The 17,331-nt window shown below is 49.4% G+C and overlaps 2 protein-coding genes across 6 annotated transcripts in view; both read left to right on the top strand.

Moving 5' to 3' along the window:
- LOC129851348 (sarcolemmal membrane-associated protein-like) overlaps positions 1-11,405 on the top strand; it is a 199,886-nt gene extending 188,481 nt beyond the window's left edge. For 4 of the 5 annotated variants that reach the window (XM_055917818.1, XM_055917817.1, XM_055917821.1 and 1 more), the window contains one exon: positions 7,832-11,405. In XM_055917818.1, coding sequence (XP_055773793.1) covers positions 7,832-7,927 — 96 coding nt within the window. In that variant the 3' untranslated portion in view covers positions 7,928-11,405. Of the gene's footprint in view, positions 1-3,928; positions 4,017-7,831 lie in introns of all 5 variants that reach the window. The other variant, XM_055917819.1, reaches the window with a different exon arrangement.
- A 1,952-nt stretch (positions 11,406-13,357) lies between these two features.
- LOC129851349 (protein ATP6V1FNB) lies at positions 13,358-16,792 on the top strand. Its single transcript, XM_055917822.1, has 3 exons — positions 13,358-14,942; positions 15,715-15,896; positions 16,385-16,792. Exons 1-3 carry the CDS (start codon positions 14,695-14,697, stop codon positions 16,501-16,503), a joined length of 549 nt encoding a protein of 182 aa, XP_055773797.1. The 5' UTR covers positions 13,358-14,694; the 3' UTR covers positions 16,504-16,792.
- Positions 16,793-17,331: the final 539 nt, after the last annotated feature.

Raw genomic sequence — 17,331 nt, 5'->3', positions numbered from 1 at the left:
GATATGGTGGAACTACCTAGGCTACATCCACCCTAACGGCATAAGGAAGAGATATGGTGGAACTGCCTAGACTACATCCACCCTAACGGCATAATGAAGAGATATGGTGGAACTACCTAGGCTACATCCACCCTAACGTCATAATGAAGAGATATGGTGGAACTGCCTCTAGCCTAGGCTACATCCACCCTAACGGCATAATGAAGAGATATGGTGGAACTACCTAGGCTACATCCACCCTAACGGCATAATGAAGAGATATGGTGGAACTGCCTCTAGCCTAGGCTACATCCACCCTAACGGCATAATGAAGAGATATGGTGGAACTGCCTCTAGCCTAGGCTACATCCACCCTAACGGTATAATGAAGAGATATGGTGGAACTGCCTCTAGCCTAGGCTACATCCACCCTAACGGTATAATAAAGATATATGGTGGAACTGCCTAGGCTACATCCACCCTAACGGTATAATGAAGAGATATGGTGGAACTGCCTCTAGCCTAGGCTACATCCACCCTAACGGTATAATGAAGATATATGGTGGAACTGCCTAGGCTACATCCACCCTAACGGTATAATGAAGAGATATGGTGGAACTGCCTCTAGCCTAGGCTACATCCACCCTAACGGTATAATGAAGAGATATAGTGGAACTGCCTCTAGCCTAGGCTACATCCACCCTAACGGCATAATGCTTTTATATCTAAGATGGCGAATGCTTTTATATCTAAGATGGCGAATGCTTTTATATCTAAGATGGCGAATGCTTTTATATCCAAGATGGCGGGTGAGCTAGCATACACCTCAGGGAGTTATAACTGGTTCTCGCTGCTACTAGACCTCCCTGAATAGAAATAACACCTGTGTTCAGCTTCTAGATGTGACGTGTTACTATACCCCCCCTCCCCCCCCTCCTGCCTCCAGTTCCCCCCTACTGCCTGCAACCCCCCCCCTCCTGCCTCCCGTCCCCCCCCCTCCTGCCTCCTGTCCCTCCCTCCTGCCTCCAGTTGCCCCCTCCCGTCCCCCCCTCCTGCCTCCCGTCCTCCCCTCCCTCCCTCGCTCCTGCCTCCTGTCCCCCCCTCCTGCCTCCCGTTCCCCCCTCCTGCCTCCTGTCCCTCCCTCCCGTTCCCGCCTCCAGTTCCCCCCTCCTGCCTCCCGGCCCCCCTCTCCTGCCTCCCGTTCCCCCCCTCTTGCCTCCCGTTCCCCCCCTCCTCCTGTCTCCCGCCCTCCCCCTCCCGTCTCCCGTTCCCCCCTCCCGTCCCCCCCTCCTGCCTCCTGTTCCCTCCTCCTGCCTCCAGTTCCCCCCTCCCGTCAACCCCTCCTGCCTCCCATTCCCCTGCCTCCCGTCGCTCCGTCATGCCTCCCGTCGCTCCCTCATGCCTCCCGTTCCCCCCTCATGCCTCCCGTTCCCCCCTCATGCCTCCCGTTTCCCCCTCCTGCTTCCAGTCCCCACCTCCTGCCTCCCGTTCCCCCCTCCTGCCTCTAGTCTCCCCCCCTTCTGCCTCCTGTTCCCCCCTCCCGTCCCCCCTCCCGTCCTCCCCTCCCTCCCTCCTGCCTCCTGTCCCCCCCTCCTGCCTCCTGTCCCCCCCCTCCTGCCTCCAGTTCCCCCCTCCCGTCACCCCCTCCTGCCTCTCGTTCCCCCCTCCTGCCTCCTGACCCTCCCTCCCGTTCCCCCCTCCAGTTCCCCGTTCCCGCCTCCAGTTCCCCCCTCCTGCCTCCCGTTCCCCCCTCCCGTTCCCTCCTCTTGCCTCCCGTTCCCCCCCTCCTCCTGCCTCCCGTTCCCCCCCTCCTCCTGCCTCCCGTTCACCCCCCCTGCCTCCAGGTCCCCCCTCCCGTTCCTGCCTCCCGTTCCCCCCTCCCGTCCCCCCCTCCTGCCTCCAGTTCCCCCCTCCCGTTCCACCCTCCTGCCTCCTGTTCTCCCCTCCTGCCTCCAGTTCCCCCTCCCGTTCCTGCCTTCCGTTCCCCCCTCCCGTCCCCCCCCCTGCCTCCCGTTCCCCCCTCCTCCTGCCTCCCGTTCCCCCTCCTCCTGCCTCCCGTTCCCCCCTTCCTCATGCCTCCCGTTCCCCCCTCATGCCTCCTGTTCCCCCCTCCCGTTCCCTCCTGCCTCCAGTCCCCCCCCTCCTGCCTCCAGTCCCCCCCCCTCTTGCCTCCCGTTCCCCCCCTCTTGCCTCCCATTCCCCCCTTCCTCCTGCCTCCCGTTCCCCCCCTCCTGCCTCCCGTTCCCCCTCTCCTGCCTCCAGTTCCCCCCCTCCTGCCTCCCGTTCCCCCTCTCCTGCCTCCAGTTCCCCCCCTCCCGTTCCCTCCCTCTTGCCTCCAGTTCCCCTCCTCTTGCCTCCCGTCCCCCCCCTCCCGTTCCCTCCCTCTTGCCTCCCGTTCCTCCTCCTCTTGCCACCCGTTCCCCCCCTCCCGTTCCCTCCCTCTTGCCTCCCGTTCCCCTCCTCCTCTTGCCTCCAGTTCCCTTCCTCCTCTTGCCTCCAGTTCCCCTCCTCCTCTTGCCTCCAGTTCCCCTCCTCCTCCTGCCTCCCGTTCCCCTCCTCCTCTTGCCTCCAGTTCCCCTCCTCTTGCCTCCCGTTCCCCCCCTCCCGTTCCCTCCCTCTTGCCTCCCGTTCCTCCTCCTCTTGCCTCCCGTTCCCCCCCTCCCGTTCCCTCCCTCTTGCCTCCCGTTCCCCCCCTCCCGTTCCCTCCCTCTTGCCTCCCGTTCCCCCCCTCCCGTTCCCTCCCTCTTGCCTCCCGTTCCCTCCCTCTTGCCTCCCGTTCCCCTCCTCCTCTTGCCTCCAGTTCCCCTCCTCCTCTTGCCTCCAGTTCCCCTCCTCCTCTTGCCTCCAGTTCCCCTCCTCCTCCTGCCTCCCGTTCCCCCCCTCCTGCCTCCCGTTCCCCCCCTCCTGCCTCCCGTTCCCCCTCTCCTGCCTCCAGTTCCCCTCCTCCTCTTGCCTCCAGTTCCCCTCCTCCTCTTGCCTCCAGTTCCCCTCCTCCTCTTGCCTCCAGTTCCCCTCCTCCTCTTGCCTCCCGTTCCCCTCCTCTTGCCTCCCGTTCCCCTCCCTCTTGCCTCCCGTCCCCCCCTCCTGCCTCCCGTTCACCCTCTCCTGCCTCCAGTTTCCCCCCTCCCATTCCCTCCCTCTTGCATCCCGTTCCCCTCCTCTTGCCTCCCGTTCCCCCCCTCCTCCTGCCTCCCGTTCCCCTCCTCCTCTTGCCTCCCGTTCCCCCCTCCTGCCTCCAGTTCCCCTCCTCCTCCTGCCTCCCGTTCCCCCCCTCCCGTTCCCCCCTCCTGCCTCCCGTTCCCCCCCTCCAGTTCCCCTCCTCCTCCTGCCTCCCGTTCCCCTCCTCCTCCTGCCTCCCGTTCCCCCCCTCCTCCTGCCTCCCGTTCCCCCCCCCCCCCCCTCCTGCCTCCCGTTCCCCCCCTCCTGCCTCCCGTTCCCCCCCTCCTGCCTCCCGTTCCCCCCCTCCTGCCTCCCGTTCCCCCCCTCCTGCCTCCCGTTCCCCCTCTCCTGCCTCCCGTTCCCCCCCCCCCCCCTCCTGCCTCCCGTTCCCCCCCTCCTGCCTCCCGTTCCCCCCCTCCTGCCTCCCGTTCCCCCCCTCCTGCCTCCCGTTCCCCCCCTCCTGCCTCCCGTTCCCCCTCTCCTGCCTCCAGTTCCCCCCCTCCCATTCCCTCCCTCTTGCCTCCAGTTCCCCTCCTCCTCCTGCCTCCCGTTCCCCCCCTCCTCCTGCCTCCCGTTCCCCCCCTCCTCCTGCCTCCCGTTCCCCCCCTCCTCCTGCCTCCCATTCCCCTCCTCTTGCCTCCCGTTCCCCCCCTGCCGCTACTATCCCCATGGCCCCCCCCATTCAAGTTTTTTGTTTGATTAGTTTAAATTTTGTATTAGTTTCAATTTCTTTGATTAGTTTAAAATATTGGTTATTCTATTTGATTATTCTCTCTGATCCCTCCCTCAGCCACCCATATTGCAGCCTGCCCAGGCCCTTTTCCTCGGCCTTATCCTGCCTTTGCTGTATTGGTGCTTCAGCCAGTTGTGGTAGAAAGGTACACCGTGGTCCTGTTGTGTCGTCTGTCTCCTATCTTCATCATCAGTATCATCTATCTTCATCAGTAGCATCCTCTCTAACCAATCAAATGTATTCATAAAGCCCTTCTTACATCAGTTGATATATCAAAGTGCTGTACAGAAACCCAGCCTAAAACCCCAAACAGCAAGCAGTGCAGGTGTAGAAGCACGGTGGCTAGGAAAAACTCCCTAGAAAGGCCAGAACCTAGAAAGAAACCTAGAGAGGAACCAGGCTATGAGGGGTGGCCAGTCCTCTTCTGGCTGAGCCGGGTGGAGATTATAACAGAACATGGCCAAGATGTTCAAATGTTCATAAATGACCAGCATGGTCAAATGATAATAATCACAGTGGTTGTTGAGGGTGCAGCAAGTCAGCACCTCAGGAGTAAATGTCAGTTGGCTTTTCATAGCATATCATTCAGAGTTAGAGACAGCAGGTGCTGTAGAGAGAGAGTCCAAAACAGCAGATCTGGGACAAGGTAGCTCGTCCGGTGAACAGGTCAGGGTTCCATAGCCGCAGGCAGAACAGTCGAGAGAAAGAGAGAGAGAGAATTAGAGAGAGCATACTTAAATTCACACCGGATAAGACAGGTGAAATACTCCAGATATAACAGACTGACCTTAGCCCCCCGACACATAAACTATTGCAGCATAAATACTGGAGGCTGAGTCAGGAGACACTGTGGCTCTAACTGCCCTCGTCGGTGTCACCCGCTCTAACTGCCCTCGTCGGTGTCATCCGCTCTAACTGCCCTCGTCGGTGTCATCCGCTCTAACTGCCCTCGTCGGTGTCATCCGCTCTAACTGCCCTCGTCGGTGTCATCCGCTCTAACTGCCCTCGTCGGTGTCATCCGCTCTAACTGCCCTCGTCGGTGTCATCCGCTCTAACTGCCCTCGTCGGTGTCATCCGCTCTAACTGCCCTCGTCGGTGTCATCCGCTCTAACTGCCCTCGTCGGTGTCATCCGCTCTAACTGCCCTCGTCGGTGTCATCCGCTCTAACTCTCCTCGTCGGTGTCATCCGCTCTAACTCTCCTCGTCGGTGTCATCCGCTCTAACTCTCCTCGTCGGTGTCATCCGCTCTAACTGCCCTCGTCGGTGTCATCCACTCTAACTTTCCAGTGCATGGCTATAATTGATCCACTCCTGCTGCTTGGCGAGAACCAACACTGGGGAACTACAGTAAACCAGGGCTGGTCAACTCTGGTCCTGGAGGCAAATTCACTTCTGGTGTTTGTTTCTACCTGGTAGTTAGTTGCGCTAACCTGGTGTCCCAGGTCTGAATCAGTCCCTGAGTAGAGGGAGAGGAGGAAAACCAGGACTGGAGTTGACCAGCCCTGCACTAAACTAACCTGTCAGCATTATCAGTCTATATATTATCAGTTGACCAGCCCTGCACTAAACTAACCTGTCAGCATTATCAGTCTATATATTATCAGTTGACCAGCCCTGCACTAAACTAACCTGCCAGCATTATCAGTCTGTATATTATCAGTTGACCAGCCCTGCACTAAACTAACCTGTCAGCATTATCAGTCTATATATTATCAGTTGACCAGCCCTGCACTAAACTAACCTGTCAGCATTATCAGTCTGCAGTACATTTGGAAAGTTTTCAGACCCCTTGACTTTTTCCACATTTTGTTACGTTACAGCCTTATTCTAAAATGGATTAAAAACATGTTTTACCCTCATTAATCTACGTACAATACCCATAATGACATCACAATACCCCATAATGACATCACAATACCCCATAATGACATCACAATACCTCATAATGACAAAGCAATTTTTTTTGCAAATGTATTAAAAAAACAAAACAGATGAGACTTGAAATACAGGTGCATCCTGTTTCCATTGATCATCCTTTAGATGTTTCTACAACTTGATTAGAGTCCACCGGTGGTAAATTCTATTGATTGGACAGGATTTGGAAAGAAACGCACCATCATTCTTTAATATAGGAAGTTTAGACCCCCCAAGTCTCTTCCTAGAGGTTGACACCCGGGGAGAAGGGCCTTGGTCAGGGAGGTGGCCAAGAACCCAATGGTTACTGATAGAGCCCCAGAGTTCCTCTGTGGAGATGGGAGAACCTTCCAGAAGGACAACCATCTCTGCAGCACTCCACCAATCAGGCCTTTATGGTAGAGTGGCCAGACGGAAGCCACTTCTCAGTAAAAGGCACATGACAGACCTCTTGGAGTTTGCCAAAAGGCACCTAAAGGACTCTCAGACCATGAGAAACAAGATTCTCTGGTCTGATGAAACCAAGATTGAACATCTCTGGAGAGACCTGAAAATAGCTGTGCAGTGACGCTCCCCATCCAACCTGACAGAGCTTGAGCGGATCTGCAGAGAAGAATGGGAGAAACTCCCCAAATACAGGTGTACCAAGCTTGTAGCGTCATACCCAAGAAGACTCAAGGCTGTAATTGCTGCCAAAGGTGTTTCAACAAAGTACTGAGTAAAGGATCTGAATACTTATGTTAATGTGATATTTCAGTTTATTTTTATTATCAATTGCCAAAATGTTCATCTGTTTTTGCTTTGTCATGGAGTATTGTGTGTAGTTTGACAGAAAATAAATGTAATCCATTTTAGAAGAAGGCTGTAAAAGTCAATGGTCTGAATTCTTTCTGAATGTACTGTATATATTATCACCGTCATGGATGCCCTCTGTCTGTCTTGGATCACTCTATACTGTATGTATTATCACCGTCATGGATGCCCTCTGTCTGTCTTGGATCACTCTATACTGTATGTATTATCACCATCATGGATGCCCTCTGTCTTGGATCACTCTATACTAATTGATGCCTGCTGCCCTCTGTCTTTGATCACTCTATACTAATTGATGCCTGCTGCCCTCTGTCTTTGATCACTCTATACTAATTGATGCCTGCTGCCCTCTGTCTTTGATCACTCTATACTAATTGATGCCTGCTGCCCTCTGTCTTTGATCACTCTATACTAATTGATGCCTGCTGCCCTCTGTCTTTGATCACTCTATACTAATTGATGCCTGCTGCCCGTCTGTCTTTGATTGCTTTATGACCATCATACTTCTGCAGCTGTAAAATGTTTTCCTGTCTTTAAAACAAATGAGTATTTGTCCTTTGACTGTTCTCTCAGTCAGAGCAGTCGTGTTTGATTTTCTGATTATTTTTCTCCCGTGAGGAAACTTAACTGGCTCGCTCCCAGTAATGGTACCACGCTGTTTCTCTCCCCCTTCTCTCTTTCGCTGTTACTTTCCTACACCCCATCTCCCCCCCTCTATCTCCCTCTCTCTCTCTCTCCAACCTGTGGCCCCGGTGTAGGCTAGCTGACGGCCTAGACTAACCCAGTCTCTCTCTCTCTCTCCAACCTGTGGCCCCGGTGTAGGCTAGCTGACGGCCTAGACTAACCCAGTCTCTCTCTCTCTCTCCAACCTGTGGCCCCGGTGTAGGCTAGCTGACGGCCTAGACTAACCCAGTCTCTCTCTCTCTCTCCAACCTGTGGCCCCGGTGTAGGCTAGCTGACGGCCTAGACTAACCCAGTCTCTCTCTCTCTCTCCAACCTGTGGCCCCGGTGTAGGCTAGCTGACGGCCTAGACTAACCCAGTCTCTCTCTGTCCATCTGTCTCCCTCTCTCTCTCCAACCTGTGGCCCCGGTGTAGGTTAGCTGACGGCCTAGACTAACCCAGTCTCTCTCTGTCCATCTGTCTCCCTCTCTCTCTCCAACCTGTGGCCCCGGTGTAGGCTAGCTGACGGCCTAGACTAACCCAGTCTCTCTCTGTCCATCTGTCTCCTGCAGAGCGGTTGGAGCCCCTGGATGCCAGTCGTAGCAGTGATGGTAGCAGTGACTGCTGCAGTGCTTTATCCCAACTTCTCCAAGAGCACCTCCACCTGAGACCTTACCTACTACATGTCCTGTACCACGTCTTCTTCTGGCCTGGCATCTCTACCTCTGCCCACACCAACCCCCTGCCCATTTTGATTGATTCATTAATCCATTAATTGATTACCTCTGGTCGGTTCCCCTACAGAAAGTCCCTCTGCTTTAAACTGTACAAAGTATAACTGTATATATAGAGAGAGAGAGATCACGGGAAGAAGAGAAGTAGTATTTCTACCGTAGATATAGTAGTATTTCTACCGTAGATATAGTATTTATCAGCAGTTCTTAATCAGTTTGATGATGGGAATATTATTGGTATTATTAAAGTGGCCTAAAATAGGCTTTGGTTTAGTTTTTCTGATGGGTACCAAACCTTTATTTTTTTATTTTGGCTCCAGGTTGTTTTAGCTGAGTTGACTTCCTGTGTGGTTGGTTTACCAGGTTGTTTTAGCTGAGTTGACTTCCTGTGTGGTTGGTTTACCAGGTTGTTTTAACTGAGTTGACTTCCTGTGTGGTTGGTTTACCAGGTTGTTTTAGCTGAGTTGACTTCCTGTGTGGTTGGTTTACCAGGTTGTTTTAGCTGAGTTGACTTCCTGTGTGGTTGGTTTACCAGGTTGTTTTAGCTGAGTTGACTTCCTGTGTGGTTGGTTTACCAGGTTGTTTTAGCTGAGTTGACTTCCTGTGTGGTTGGTTTATCAGATTGGTTTAGCTGAGTTGACTTCCTGTGTGGTTGGTTTACCAGGTTGTTTTAGCTGAGTTGACTTCCTGTGTGGTTGGTTTAACAGGTTGTTTTAGCTGAGTTGACTTCCTGTGTGGTTGGTTTACCAGGTTGGTTTAGCTGAGTTGACTTCCTGTGTGGTTGGTTTACCAGGTTGGTTTAGCTGAGTTGACTTCCTGTGTGGTTGGTTTATCAGGTCGGGGTGTTAATGTTCTATTACATAACAGGGTTTATTATTAAAGCTTAATCATCAATCTGATTATTCTGAGGTTACGTCCCTAATTAATCCCAATTTTCTGTATAGTGCCCTCGGCCCTGGTCAAAAGTAGTGCACTATATAGGGAATAGGGTGCCATTTGGCTGGTGTATAGTAGTGCACTATATAGGGAATAGGGTGCCATTTGGCTGGTGTAAAGTAGTGCACTATATAGGGAATAGGGTGCCATTTGGCTGGTGTAAAGTAGTGCACTATATAGGGAATAGGGTGCCATTTGGCTGGTGTAAAGTAGTGCACTATATAGGGAATAGGGTGCCATTTGGCTGGTGTAAAGTAGTGCACTATATAGGGAATAGGGTGCCATTTGGCTGGTGTAAAGTAGTGCACTATATAGGGAATAGGGTGCCATTTGGGACTGGTCTTACGTTCATTGTGCACACGGGGTTAAGGGCCTGTGGGAAGGAACAGCAGAGGTGTGTTTGTGAAGACAGTGCCACTCCTACAGAGGCACGTCATTTGAACTAAAACAACAACCCATTTAAATAACTTTGTTGGTAGATAACTATGTTCAGAAGAACTTTTATACCCCACACGATGGTACTGTATGTCTGTCCTGTATGTCTGTCCTACTGTCTTGTCTCAGCTGTGTGTTGTAAACAACTAGGGACTAAATAATCCGAATGTTTCAAGAGAACACTACAGAACATGTGTCATTAAAATGGAAAGTTTGATGTGCTACTTGGATGGGTTTTTTTTTGGGGGGGGGGGGGGCATTTTTTTGGAGCTTGTTGACTTGGAACACAGTTTGTGGTCACGGGTTTGAGAGGGTGGACACTGGAAGACATTATGGCCCACAAACCCCTTCAGGTTGAACGTCTGTAAAGGCTGTAAGTGGACTGAACCAATTGTCTTCCTTTGCTTTAAACTCTAGCCTGCCTAACTCGGATTTCTAGTCTCTGGGTTATTGGCTCTCTGTACTCTCTGGGTTCTAGTCCCCAGCCTCATGCTCGCAGTACTTGTTGGGTTCTATTTCTATTCTAGCCCCCACTACTCTCTGGGATCTAGTCACAGACTCTGTTCTCTATTCTCTCTGGGATCTAGTCCCAGACTCTGTTCTCTGTACTTTCTGGGATCTAGTCCCAGACTCTGTTCTCTATTCTCTCTGGGATCTAGTCCCAGACTCTGTTCTCTGTACTTTCTGGGATCTAGTCCCAGACTCTGTTCTCTATTCTCTCTGGGTTCTAGTCCCAGACTCTGTTCTCTGTACTTTCTGGGTTCTAGTCCCAGATTCTGTACTCTGACTCTGTTCTCTGCAGTCTCTGGGTTCTAGACCCATACCAGTGTGTTGGTTTTAGTCCCTAGCCAGCCCACAGAAAGCCCTCTGTAGTGTGGATCAGATCACTACTACAAACTCATCAAAGGCTCTGGGATGATTCTGCTGCCTTACCTGTCTATGACACGGAGTCTCCCTGTCTGTCTCCCACCTGGACTGTCTGACCAGTCTGTCTCACCTCCAGACTGAATCTGGAGCAGAAAGCTTTAAACATGATGGACTGGTTGTTTTCGTATCATTGTGCTCCTACCCCTACTAAGGACAACACTGAAACCAGTGCCGTGTGGTTTATAATGGGGTGAAAGGGCAGTGGTGAACCTCCTGTGAAGAGAGACTGGATCTGATGAATGGGTTATGAGGCTGAATGCGAGTCAGGAGGTGCTGAGAGGAAGACAACCGAATGAACTATGGGGTGAAGGAATGCCTAAGGGTTCACTAACCTTTGTTCTCACTGATTGTCTGGTTTTACCACATTACTGCCCGTGTTGTTGCTGTCATTAAACACTGAGTCACTCCAAGAACAAACAAGCTATACATCATATTCCACTGTGTCAATACATTGTCAACACTTTAACCCTGTTCTAAACCTGTTCCTGTTGAGCCACTGTAACAGTATAACTTTATGCCGTCCCCTCGCCCCGGGCGCGAACCAGGGACCTTCTGCACACATCAACAACAGTCACCCACGAAGCGTCGTTACCCATTTCACATCCGTTACACCACCACAAAGGCCTGGACAGAACTCTTCTGTACACAGGAGGGAAGACAAACTACTATCAAGTAGACCGGAGGATGTAACTATGAAGGTTAACACGTCGGTCCTTTAACAGTCAGCAGACCACCTTGAACTAGAAACCTGTATGTGACACCTGCAGCGTTCACGTGCTAGTCTGAACTAGGAACTGGTTGAACGCAGCACGTGTGTAACTACAACCAGTTAGCAAGTTGGACATTTCACAGTTTCCTAGTTCCGACTAGTACGCGAACGCACAAGTCTTAACACAGAGGAGTCCCTCAGTAATTGTGTGCTACGTCGTAGGATCATCTGAAGGACAAGACAAAAATATTTCCTTTTCATGCTTTTCGAAATGTCATGTTTTAACATTGATATAATTATTGCTTTAATATGGAGAAGAATTCAGTTGTAAAGCAGACACAATGTTTCTATGTATGTGTGTAAATATAGACATTCCATACACAAAATAAAAGTTGAGTAACAGTGGTATTGGTAATGTCCAACGTGATGCTGGGGATGAGTAACAGGGGTATTGGTAATGTCCAACGTGCTGCTGGGGATGAGTAACAGGGGTATTGGTAATGTCCAACGTGCTGCTGGGGATGAGTAACAGGGGTATTGGTAATGTCCAACGTGCTGCTGGGGATGAGTAACAGGGGTATTGGTAATGTCCAACGTGCTGCTGGGGATGAGTAACAGTGGTATTGGTAATGTCCAACGTGCTGCTGGGGATGAATAACAGGGGTATTGGTAATGTCCAACGTGCTGCTGGGGATGAATAACAGTGGTATTGGTTATGTCCAACGTGCTGCTGGGGATGAGTAACAGGGGTATTGGTAATGTCCAACGTGCTGCTGGGGATGAATAACAGTGGTATTGGTTATGTCCAACGTGCTGCTGGGGATGAGTAACGGGTATTGGTAATGTCCAACGTGCTGCTGGGGATGAATAACAGTGGTATTGGTAATGTCCAACGTGCTGCTGGGGATGAGTAACGGGTATTGGTAATGTCCAACGTGCCGCTGGGGATGAGTAACAGGGGTATTGGTAATGTCCAACGTGCTGCTGGGGATGAGTAACAGGGGTATTGGTAATGTCCAACGTGCTGCTGGGGATGAATAACAGTGGTATTGGTTATGTCCAACGTGCTGCTGGGGATGAGTAACAGGGGTATTGGTAATGTCCAACGTGCTGCTGGGGTAGAATAACAGTGGTATTGGTAATGTCCAACGTGCTGCTGGAGGAGAATAACAGTGGTATTGGTAATGTCCAACGTGCTGCTGGGGATGAATAACAGTGGTATTGGTAATGTCCAACGTGCTGCTGGGGATGAGTAACAGGGGTATTGGTAATGTCCAACGTGCTGCTGGGGATGAGTAACAGGGGTATTGGTAATGTCCAACGTGCTGCTGGGGATGAATAACAGGGGTATTGGTAATGTCCAACGTGCTGCTGGGGATGAGTAACAGTGGTATTAGTAATGTCCAACGTGCTGCTGGGGATGAATAACAGGGGTATTGGTAATGTCCAACGTGCTGCTGGGGATGAATAACAGTGGTATTGGTAATGTCCAACGTGCTGCTGGGGATGAGTAACAGTGGTATTGGTAATGTCCAACGTGCTGCTGGGGATGAGTAACAGTGGTATTGGTAATGTCCAACGTGCTGCTGGGGATGAATAACAGTGGTATTGGTAATGTCCAACGTGCTGCTGGGGATGAATAACGGGCCCTCCGCCCCGCACGGATCGGGCCCTCCACAAGACAATAGCAGCCTTCTGTGTGTTGTCGGTTTTGAACACAAGGTGGCCTCTGACCCCTGACAACTAATGTCCACTAAATCCAGCAGACTTTAGGGTGAATGCTGTTCTCTGACAGTAAGCTACAGTTCGCCTCACTCAGTGGAACTGTAGAACCAGAGAGGTCTGTAGGGGTATGTATTGCAATCTAGAGTGGAGTCTGTCGGTGGTGTTAACTAGAGGGGTCTGTCTAGTGTTATCTAGATATGTAGGCATGTAGTGTTATCTAGATGGGTCTGTCTGTAGTGTTATCTAGATATGTAGGCATGTAGTGTTATCTAGATGGGTCTGTCTGTAGTGTTATCTAGATATGTAGGCATATAGTGTTATCTAGATATGTAGGCATATAGTGTTATCTAGATATGTAGGCATATAGTGTTATCTAGATATGTAGGCATATAGTGTTATCTAGATATGTAGGCATATAGTGTTATCTAGATATGTAGGCATATAGTGTTATCTAGATATGTAGGCATATAGTGTTATCTAGATATGTAGGCATATAGTGTTATCTAGATATGTAGGCATATAGTGTTATCTAGATATGTAGGCATATAGTGTTATCTAGATATGTAGGCATATAGTGTTATCTAGATATGTAGGCATATAGTGTTATCTAGATATGTAGGCATATAGTGTTATCTAGATATGTAGGCATATAGTGTTATCTAGATATGTAGGCATATAGTGTTATCTAGATATGTAGGCATATAGTGTTATCTAGATATGTAGGCATATAGTGTTATCTAGATGGGTCTGTGGTGTTATCTAGAGGGTTCTGTCCTGTAGTGTTATCTAGAGTTATGCCTCTAGTGTTACCTAGAAAGGTCTAGAATAGGATATGATGGAGAGAGACACTAGACAGCAACAGAAGGGGGACATTAAATGTCAGCTTCAAATGGGTAGGGACGTCCCAAGGATCCCGGATAGCAAGGATAGTGGATGGCATACCAGTCTTGGCAAACATGCACACACCTTTTAAAAAACACTGTTGCCGGGTAAATCAGTTCTCTTCTTTATAGACGGTATGCACCGGTTTCCAGACCCATATTAAGCCTATTCCTGGAATAAAAATGGAGGTTCTCTTTAAGTATCATTGCTCAGCAGGGACCACAGTATGCAGACTCACAGAGAGAAAACACTACTTTAACACTACAGCGCCATCATCTGGACTGGAAGCAGAACTGCTCTCTCTCGTTCTGTATATGCTGTGTTCCGTCATGTTCTGTAGTTCTGTCAGCTGGCTGGTGGGGGCACTGTGAGGCTGGCTGGTAAAATGAAATCTGTTTTCTAGACACACACACACACACAAAGGCACCTGTCTGGAACGTTCTGGTCTCTGATTGGTTAACCATAGAGGGAGAGAGAGAGAAACCTGACAAACTGTTCTTAGGTTTCTGAATCTGAGCCACAAGGTTAGGTTTCTGACTGAGATAATACCTGTGGAAAAGCAGACAGACTTCTGGTTCAGTGAGGGAGAAGATAAATATTCCAGAAGTCTTCACTCTGAAACCAACCAGGACAGGACACTAGAACAGCAGAACCAGCCAACCAGTGCAGCAACAGCCTATTCTACAGACCGGTCAGAACAGTAAAGAGACATTCTAGACCAGAAACTAGCATTCTAGAACAGAACAGGGCATTTTAGAACAGGACAGGACACTCTAGAAGAGTACAGGACACTCTAGAAGAGTACAGGACACTCTAGAAGAGTACAGGACACTCTAGAAGAGTACAGGACACTCTAGAAGAGTACAGGACACTCTAGAAGAGTACAGGACAATCTAGAAGAGGTACTGGACAGAACACTCTAGAAGAGTACAGGACATTCTAGAACTGTACAGAACACTCTAGAAGAGTACAGGACATTCTAGAACTGGACAGAACACTCTAGAAGAGTACAGGACATTCTAGAACTGGACAGAACACTCTAGAAGAGGTACAGGACATTCTAGAACTGGACGGAACACTCTAGAGGATGAGGAACCTCCTGACCACCGAGAACCAGAACTGTTACCGGGAGCAGATAGAGAAGGAGTTCTACGCCCGGCTGGCCTGGAAGAGCCGCTACGGACGAGACTACCCCACCAGCTTCGTCTCCCGCAGGGCCAATGAGCAGGTAGGGCTGAGGCTCCCTGAGCTCCCCCTGACCACCTCTAAGACCATCCTGCCACCTGTGTTATCTACCCTGGAGAGGAGGAGAGAGGCTGCAGTGCCCATGGACAGGTGAGTGAATTAATGAATACATTTTATTTGACACATTTTAAATACAACTAGAGTTGCCTCAGCCACAGGAGTACAACAATTATTGATTTTGCCGACTACGCCAACATGTGTGTGGTAACCTAAGCCCAGTGGTGGGAAAAGTTCCCAATTGTCATATTTGAGTAAAAGTAAAGATACTTCAATAGAAAATGACCAAATAGAAAGTGAAAGTGCCCAGTAAAATACTACTTGAGTAAAAGTATTAAAGTATTTATTTAAAAATGTACTTATGTATCAAAAGTAAATGCTATACATCAAATTGCTTATATTTCTCTTTTTTTTTCACGCAGCAAGGGGCATACTCCAAAACACACACTTATCACTTATAAAACGTAGAACTTGGGTTTCGTCGAGTCCGACAGATCAGAGGCAGTAGAGATGATGCATTCTCTTGATAAGTGTGTAAATTGGATCATTTTTTTCTGTCATGCCTGAGCATTTGAAATATAATGAGCTCTTTTGTGTGTCAGGGACTTACTTTACTTCACTGCCCAGGGGCCTAAACCCAGGGGCCTAAGCCTCGGGTCACTACAGTCGGCTACGCCACCTTTTTGGTTTAATGAGAAGGAACTCAACCTTTAAGATGGACCTATTCAGTTGTACCTTCACAGGCTCAGAATACACCAGATGAGGCCGTTTTTAGACAAATACAACTGTACAATTTCATATCAAAAATCTTTGAGGATTTAAAACATGTCTACCGGAATTATGTTCCTGGTTACCTTTAACCCAGGTCACTGAGCGAGGCTCCTCTGATGAGAGCAGTGACACCCCAGACCAAGGAATCTCTCTACCAGGGTTTTTCCAAGGAGGGGAAGGGGCGCAGCCTGTACCTCCACACACGCACCCAGAAAGGCCCAGAGGAGAAGTTTGACTACCCTCTACTGTCTTCCTGGGACTACGGATGGAGACTGGGTGAGATGTTTGGTCATCTTGTTACTTGAAGCTGTAGTACTTGTTATAAGCGTGTATGACACTATATAACTATGGATGGAGAGTTGGTGAAATTGTATGGTAACACTTTACCATTAAATAACACTATGTCTGCAGGTATAATGCTTCGTTGCTTGTTATAAGCATGTATGAGCCTTTATGACTATGGATGGAGACTGGTTCTGGGATGCTTCATATAGCCAGACCTTTTGAAGGGCTGAATGGAAAAATATCATGTTAATCTTAATGCTATTTCCCCTTGCTAATAAATATAACAGAATCAAATACAATACAATAACAAAATAAAGAAGCTTGAAAGGATTACAAATGAGTTTGTGTTTGTTTTGAGCGTGTTTATCACAAAGCAATGCTATAAATAAATAAAAATAAATAATAAATAATAAAGACAGAATATTCAAATACACATTTAAAATGGGGTATTACAATGTCAACATTCCATCTGTGTCTAGGTGACTATGGAAGAGACTACAGGTCGCCAGCCAATGGAAGATCAGGACTCGTGAGGAACACTTTTTACGCCAGGAATGGAATTTTCAATTTTCCCTCCGAAACTGATCGCCTTGGATGACGAGGATGACGAGGATGACGAGGATGACGAGGCTTCATTTCTCACCTGGTTTTTATACTTTATTGATGAAGAATAACTTTCATTTGTTTTCACTGTATGAGGATGCTATCTTTGTTTGATTTATAACATATTCTCTTCTATAGGATAAACAGATGTGTGTTAGCTATAAATAATGTTCATGTGCCGTTCTTAGGAAAACGCTGTTACTTTACATATACACACTGTTATAACTGTTGGAGACAATGTGTTGTTATAATAACATGTGTTTGGATAAAACTTTTTCTAGTCATTTGCTGTCAGGTTTGTGTGCTTTCAACATTTCTGTGGGAAAATAATAGATGTGAAAAGGTTGCCAAGTATGAGGAGAAAGCAGGCTGCCACGCTCTACATGAGGAGAAAGCAGGCTGCCACGCTCTACATGAGGAGAAAGCAGGCTGCCACGCTCTACATGAGGAGAAAGCAGGCTGCCACGCTCTACATGAGGAGAAAGCAGGCTGCCACGCTCTACATGAGAAAGCAGGCTGCCACGCTCTACATGAGGAGAAAGCAGGCTGCCACGCTCTACATGAGGAGAAAGCAGGCTGCCACGCTCTACATGAGGAGAAAGCAGGCTGCCACGCTCTACATGAGAAAGCAGGCTGCCACGCTCTACATGAGGAGAAAGCAGGCTGCCACGCTCTACATGAGGAGAAAGCAGGCTGCCACGCTCTACATGAGAAGAAAGCAGGCTGCCACGCTCTACATGAGGAGAAAGCAGGCTGCCACGCTCTACATGAGAAGAAAGCAGGCTGCCACGCTCTACATGAGGAGAAAGCAGGCTGCCACGCT

This window comes from Salvelinus fontinalis, chromosome 3, assembly GCF_029448725.1.
Source record: "Salvelinus fontinalis isolate EN_2023a chromosome 3, ASM2944872v1, whole genome shotgun sequence".
NCBI lineage: Eukaryota > Metazoa > Chordata > Actinopteri > Salmoniformes > Salmonidae > Salvelinus > Salvelinus fontinalis.
The sequence above is the reverse complement of the archived record's forward strand: the minus strand, read 5'-3'. Positions and strand labels throughout refer to the sequence as shown.

Excerpts from the sequence above, each read along its gene's own strand:
- LOC129851349 (XM_055917822.1), top strand. The coding sequence starts at position 14,695 with ATGAGGAACCTCCTGACCACCGAGAACCAGAACTGTTACCGGGAGCAG. Across the intron at positions 14,943-15,714 it reads GCTGCAGTGCCCATGGACAG|GTCACTGAGCGAGGCTCCTC; the intron begins GTGAGTGAATTA and ends CCTTTAACCCAG. Across the intron at positions 15,897-16,384 it reads GGACTACGGATGGAGACTGG|GTGACTATGGAAGAGACTAC; the intron begins GTGAGATGTTTG and ends ATCTGTGTCTAG.